We start from the raw sequence: 7,639 nt of genomic DNA, 5'->3' as shown, positions 1-7,639 counted from the left end.
TCTAAGCTTTCTATTGGATCCCCACTTGAACCAATAGGAGCTTCATGTCCTGACTGACAGGCTACATTACCCAACCAGAAGCTTTGTTGAAGTTCAGGCTCAGCATCTATTTTCTTACGTGGCTTAAGCCTGTCACGTCGTACAGCTCAGATGACAGGCGTTTCGTACAGCCAATGAAATTGCCTAAAAAACGAATAGCAGGAAGTGGCAGTGGAGCTGATTCCAACAGCCTTCAACTTCACCAGAACAGACAGCTCCTCACAGATCCTCAGTTTGTCATTGAATTAGCATGAAAATGCATTTATACTTCATTTTCTCTGTGTCAGCAATACTGGTAGTAAATATGAATAGTATCTCTATAAGTTTGCAAGACTATAAGCCTTTTTAATAGGTATATAGAATATATATATATATATATATATATATATATATATATATATATATATATATGTATATATATATATATCATGAATATTTTCAGTCTCAAAATGGAAAAACGCCTAGACATTTCATTAGAAAAACATATGTAAAATATTAATTTTCTGTGATATTGTTATCTGCTTTTTACTTTTTTTCATTGTGTTTTCCAGTCCAAAAGTCCCATTTATAGTCATCTACAGGCATCTATTTACAAAGAAATGTTCAGGCGGAAATAAAAACCATATACTTTAGTGTGTTCAAACTTATATAACTCAGTGTCAGCAACACTTAAAGTGATTCTGACTATTGACGGAAAAAAAGCTTCAGATTGTTACCTTTCAAAAGACACCAAGACCATGCATTTACTCCAAATAGTTCAATTACAGCTTCCAATTTACTTTGGGTATACCTGGATAGGCGTTTTTCATCAGATTTTACAGGAACGCTAAGATTTAAGCATTGTAGGTAGCCATTGTGTTCATATTCAAGACTCTTCTACGTGGTTCTCACTTTAAAACAAATCAGCTGGAACATAACAAATTCAACTCGAGATTTCAACGAACTCACAGTGTTAGCATGAGCCTTAACTTAGGAGGACGGACGGCCATTCAGCTAATTAGCTTTGTCCATCTCCAGAGCTGGTTAGTTTGCTAGCAAGTCTCCAGAGTTTGCGGTGGCTCTCCTCCCGGTGAAGTAGTCTCCTAGAGACGAGGAGTGAGGCATGATGGAATTAGCAAGGTAGCTAGCTAACTAGCTAGCCACTTAAATGTGTGTAATTTAGTGTAACATGTAATGCTTCATCCACACACACTGTGGGAAAACACATTGCATTTAATTTGCATGAAAGCATGGCGGAATTAGCAAGCTAAATACGCAGCCGGCTGTCTGCTAGTTACTGTAGTTAGTGATCTCCACCATGCTTTCACGTTACACTTACAGAAAATTAAGTCCAAAGGCAGCATTTTCTCTCCATCACTTATATGCTCCACCCATATCAAAGCTAGCTAGAACCTCAGATCACAGTTTATCATCTAAAACGTATGCAACAGTGAATCTGGCACCTGTCAACACAACAAGATGACATTTTTAAGTTGTAGCTTTATCGCACTATGAGGTGATTCATGTTTGCCTCCAGTCTCCCCTTTCTAGGAGGCAGCGTCGGAAATACACAAGGGCAAAGGGCAAAACTGCCCTTAGAAATATAATTTTGCCCCTGATATCACTAGGAGAGGGGCAAAAAATGCCCTCACAATTTCCTTTAATAATTATGATAATTTAATGAACTTAGAAATGTAATGAACTTAGAAATTAGAAATGCGCCGTCCGCGTTTAAATCAAACGTCTGGACTTCCTGTCACTCGTAGCGGCGCTGCTGTTGCACAGCTGTTGCACAACACACAGGACAACATGCGCGACACGTCGCTGGTTAAAGACTTTAGAAAAAGCATCAAACTGACTAATGGTCCTCTAGCAGCGTTGGAAGTGGCCGTCATTCAGACGCACTTCCTCGCGTGAAATCCACCGAGCTGTGTGGCTACGAATGTTATTATAAACCCAGACACGAGGGCGTTTGACATTCCGATGTTTTTGGGAGTTCCACAACAAGTATAAAGCAGAAAGAGTGATTATTTCCATGGTGGAAGGCGTAAATGAAAACTGCACAGAGATAAGCCCCGCCCCCTCTTCGGCGCATCCAGCTCAAATGACAACATTTATCACAGTGTTGGTCAGTTTGTCTGCTTGACAATCACATTTTGCTTCAATAAAAATTATTGAAGTGAGCGAACAGACTGAAAACTTTATCTTCTTCGATACAATATGTTGACAAAGTTTTCCTTTGGGGACAAAGTGGTATAAAGGGAATAAATCGCAATACTCTATATATCGGAGTATAAAATCGAATCGTGGGACCTCTGGTGATTCCCACCCCTAGTAGGTACAACGTGATTAAAGTAACAACAACAAAAATAAATACAAATATTATATTAAGAATTATAATTGTTAATAGTTGTTTAAAAAATGTATTAACAATGAATTACCACAAAGAAATAAGAATAACATTGAATATGATTGTCTGATTTATGTTTTATGTTTGTTCTTTTGTTCAAAAAAAGAAAACACTTTGAATCTGTAGACTACTGCCTAATAGTCTTATTGTTGGCATTGTATGGCAATTGCTCATATACTGTAAGCCTAAATAAGTATATGTATTATTAAGAACAAAGGTTAAATGTTATTTCACAAGTTTCAAAAAGTGCCCCCAATTTTTATTGAAATGCCCCTGGATTTCAGTCGGTAGGGGCAAAAATTGCCCCCTAAAAAATATGTAAATTTACTACCCTGGTAGGAGGGTCTATAAAATCCACACTAAATGAGAGTTCTTCTTTTGTTTACGTACACATTCTCTATGGTATGGCCTACAATGAAAGGCAGTGCAAATGTATACATATATTTCTTCCCATATAAACACAGGCACCATACACCTTTTGTCTGGCCCGTCCTCAAATGGCTTTGCTGAGACCCTTTTTTTCCGTGTTTACTTAAGTAAAGGCGTCTTGGTTATTTTGTGCACAATGCACATGTACCACACACATATGTAAATATACAAATACAATGTTTGGTGCAGGCCAGGCACAGCTGACGGGATCTGGTGGGGTGGGGGTGAGTTGGATGACTTTGTTTTTCTCTGAGGACAATGCCTCATAAGGGAACGACACAATGGACTCCATTCACAGCCACACCAACAACATCATGACATTTTGTTCCTATGACTGGACATCATGCATCCGCCCAAACCGCCAATACCTCAGTGGGATTTCCAAACAGTTCCTCTTGGTGGTGGAGTAAAAAAGCACAGCTATCACGTGTCTAAATCACTATTAATCCTTACATAAAGAAAACACCAACCCTAACTTGGCATCAGTTTCAGTGGCGGCTGGTGGATTTTTTTTTGACTAGGGCCATCCAATCAATTTCACCAAACATCCTAGTATGATTAAATGCAAAAAAATATATCATTGTGATGTTTTCTATTATAATCATTCACTTTGATGACTAGGCCCATTTAGGCTTTTACAGACTGTTGGACGTGAGCAACTCATCTTTCTAACAACAAAAGCTTTATCAGCAGATTTTTTGAATGCTGTCTGTGAACAAGTCCTTTAATGAAGACAGGGTCGATGTTCCTCTTCTGCAGCTGGTTGAATAGCACGTCCACATTTGGCATGATTTTGTGAAACAATGCCAGGAAAAAACAGAAAGTCTCATCTTCAAGCATCCTCACAAAGCCCCCGGCCTCTCTGACAGTTGGTGGATTAAAGTTCCCAGAGTCTCTGATGGTCTGGAAACACTTCAGGAGGTCATCCTTGTGCTCGTACACAGTGTTTACAGCGCGACTGTGGAAGTTCCACCGTGTTGTGGAGGCTTTAGGGAGCCCACATCAAACACCTCTGCAAGACAGCTTTCTATCACCTCAGGAACATCGCCAAACTCCGTCCAACACTCACCCTGACAGATGCAGAGAAACTTGTCCACGCCTTTGTATCGTCCAAGCTGGATTACTGTAATGCTCTCCTCACCGGAATCTCTAACAGGAACATCCAGAGACTACAACATATTCAAAACAGCGCTGCCAGGATCCTGTTAAGAGTCCGCAAATACGACCACATCACCCCCGTTCTGAAATCATTACACTGGCTCCCCATCCCACACAGAATTGAGTATAAGCTCTCCCTCCTCACTCATCAGTGCATTCACGGACACGCCCCCCAATACCTAAAAGAACTGCTCACCCCCCAGACCTCCTCATTCAACCTCCGTTCTGCAACCAAAAATACCCTCCAAGTCCCCAGAACCAAGCTCCGCACTATGGGCGATCGGGCCTTTTCCTCTGCAGCTCCGAGGCTGTGGAATACCCTCCCTGACCATCTGAGGGCCCCACAGACTGCAGAGGCTTTTAAACGTGACCTGAAAACTCACCTTTTTAAGAAAGCTTACTGCTAAAATACCTTTTATGGGCTTTGCTTTTAAATATATCTTAAAAAATGTTTTTATTGTTTTATTCTGCTCTGTAGCACTTTGAGATTGCTCAAATATAAAGTGCAATACAAATACAATGTATTATTATTATTATTATTATTATTATTGTAGTGATGAACCCTTTAGAAAAGGCACAGATTTATACTACGCTTCAAAACCGTAGTCAGCCTATAGTCCACGTTACAGTCAATGTGCTGTCTGCATTTCAAAGTCAATCAATCAATGCTGCAGCTGAAACGTGAATCTATCTTTTGTGGTTTGTCAGGTTTGCCAGGGTTTTCTAGCATGTTTGGGAAGAAGAAGAAACGCCTGGAGATCTCCGCTCCATCTAACTTTGAGCACCGGGTCCACACGGGCTTCGACCCGCGGGAGCAGAAGTTCACCGGGCTGCCTCAGCAATGGCAGAGCCTCCTCGCGGACACTGCCAACCGCCCCAAGCCCATGGTGGACCCCTCCTACATCACCCCCATCCAGCTGGCACCAATGAAGGTAGAGTGTGAATGGACAGAGGGTGTCAGGCCCGAGCACCAGGGACAAGTCGGTATCATTTTCTGTGACTCTGTTGTTCTTCATCCTTCTGTTTCTCTCCCACACGGCCTGCCCTCTCTGTCTATAGGAACTTTACATTAATTTTATTTCTCCCACTGTTCCTTTTACTTTTCTATCTCTGCCTCCTCACTCTGTACAGCTATGTTTCACTTCAATGTTGCTGTATCTTCACCGCTCCTTCCTCCACTTGTTACACAGAATTTAGACCGTTCTTACAAATTAAATGTTGAATTCAGAAACAATTAAAGTAACTGTTGCTCAGTTCGGTGCTTTCTGGGACTGAGCTGCTGCAGTTTTATTAGGTCTGGTGTTGTTTGACTAGTAGCTTTTAGTGGCTAATGTTGGCTTCAGTGGCTTTATGACAAAAGCAAAACAAGAAGTAGCAAAAGTTATATATATACATATATATATATATATATATATATATATATATATATATATATATACAATTCATTTCTTAATAAATATATATATATATATATATACACGCTTTAACAGTAAACTGAAACAGTTCTGTTGGTTCTAGCAAGACTTCTACTGTAATTTCTCGACACCATTATACTACTATTCTAAATATAGAGAGGAAAAGTTCCTCCCCTTCCGGTGTCCCCCATGGGACCTTATTTTGTAAAAATATGCACAGTAGTCAACGGCGAGATAAATCGCAAGAAAGAGTCATGCCTTTGGAGTGTTAATAAGTCATTATAATAGCGTATTTTCACAGTCTTGTATTTCAATAGTTTTATGACAAAATTAAACTTTCTTGACGTGCAGAGTTACATTTTAAATTGACAAATATCATATAGGTAATTCATGGCACAATTCAAACAGGATCATAATTATTTGTCTCTCGCTGTTGACTAATGTACATATTTCTTTCCAAAATAAGGCCAGATGGTTGTCCACCAGGGGGCGGGGCTTTACCTCCTCCATCAAAGAAAGACAACAAGCCAAACAAATGCACCAAAATAAAGAAAATGAAGAGACCAAACCACAGCCCAGAGAATATGAATGTGTTAACATATTAACCATAAACTCTTGATAAACTCATAGACATTCTGCCCCCTGCTGGTCAACAATAGCTCAATGCAGCTATAAAGACGACACCTCGTTTGTTTTCCATCCGACAATGTCACAATCTCAGAAACCCTGACACAAACGTCTCCTTCTTACCTCCCCATGTGACTGTGATTGCGTGTCTCCCCTTGTCTCTGAACCTTCTGAGTGTCTCCTCTGATGTGTTGTTGTTCATTGGCTCTTCTTAACATATCGCATCGACACATTTGACCCACTGATTATAGTCATTCACACACCAAACTGTTTGATAAATAACAGCATTTTGTCTGCACCTTTCTCTGGGTTGTAGCAGAAGGTGTGATTTGTTTTGAGGCTCTACACTGGAGGTGTGCTCTTACACACTGGAGGTTTGGGAGGTTGTATGAGGCCTCGTGAGTGTTCACAGGAGCACTGCTTAAGATGTGGTGTTAAATATCTTCCATTGTGCTGTCTGTGGTCCCACCATATGCATGTGTGAACCACTGCTCTTCAGCTTTGAAACCTAGGAGCCTCTCCTGTGTGTTACAACACCTGCTTACACCATTTTTGTCGACCTTGGTAACTCTTAAAGAACACTTGCCTCATAAACACGCCACTTTTTAACTTGGTGTTGAAAGTTGACTGCAGCACTTAGTTGCATTTTTCTTTCTTTTTTTTTATAAATCTGAAACAGTAAGACTAAAAGCACCACAGTGAGCATTAATCATCAAGTGTGTATCAAGTGTGTAACTTGTGTATTTGTCCCAGAGGAACCACTTACAGGTCCTGCTGACAGTAAAAGAAAAATACACAATCAGACATCCACATAATTCCTGTAAGAGAGAACAGCAATATGCCACAGGAGATATCTCTGAAGAGGGGGAAACAAGAAAATAATTCTCTTGCTCTCTTCACAGATATCTCCCAAGAAAGTCCGGTCATCCGAAACGCCGTTGCCCAAAGTATGACTTCCTCTTCCCTTCTGTTTTTAACCCGCCCCCTTCCTTTAAAAAAAAATAATTTCTTCTTCTGTTGGTCGCTCTCACACAGCCACAACTCTGTTGTTTTTGTTTCTACATCTCTCCTCCGCTGCCTGCTGCCATGCATTCAGGTGGAGGTGGTGTGTCAGCAGGAGCAGGGGGAAGCGCTGAGAATGACTCACATGACATAACTCCATCACTCTGCCAAGTCTTTTCTTAGGCCTCATCTCCACTCGCCTTTTGTTTCCTTTCGCATGAGCCTCCCAAGACATGGCGAGATTAACTGTGGCGGCATGTTCCCTTGGTTCTCCCCTTTTGCTATGGAGCGCATTTGATAATGGGGATGATAATCTTGATGATGATAATGGTGATGGTGATGATGATGGGTGCTGAGATGTGAAGTGCATGTTTCCATGACAGCTGATTCTGCTCTGCAGTAGGCCACTCTGTAGAAAATAGGTCAGAAAGGGTCTGCATGTGTTAGAAGAACCCCATGATCCACCTCTTGATCCGAACCAGACCAGACTCGTCCGGCTCTCCTCCCCTTCTGTACCTGTCATGTCCTCTCCTCTCCTCTCCTTTACTGCCCTCCCCTCCTTTGTCCTCTGTCCTCTCCT

At 41.1% G+C, this 7,639-nt stretch overlaps 1 protein-coding gene across 1 annotated transcript in view; it reads left to right on the top strand.

The window, feature by feature from the left end:
- Positions 1–4,728: 4,728 nt before the first annotated feature.
- pak5 (p21 protein (Cdc42/Rac)-activated kinase 5) overlaps positions 4,729–7,639 on the top strand; it is a 47,437-nt gene continuing 44,526 nt past the window's right edge. The window contains exons 1-2 of the mRNA XM_079216327.1: positions 4,729–4,947; positions 6,960–7,004. Coding sequence (XP_079072453.1) covers positions 4,744–4,947; positions 6,960–7,004 — 249 coding nt within the window. The 5' untranslated portion in view covers positions 4,729–4,743. The remainder of the gene's footprint in view (positions 4,948–6,959; positions 7,005–7,639) is intronic.

This window comes from Taurulus bubalis (genome assembly GCF_910589615.1).
Source record: "Taurulus bubalis genome assembly, chromosome: 3".
In the NCBI taxonomy this organism is placed as follows: Eukaryota; Metazoa; Chordata; class Actinopteri; order Perciformes; family Cottidae; genus Taurulus; species Taurulus bubalis.
This window is presented reverse-complemented; position numbering and strand designations above follow the sequence as displayed.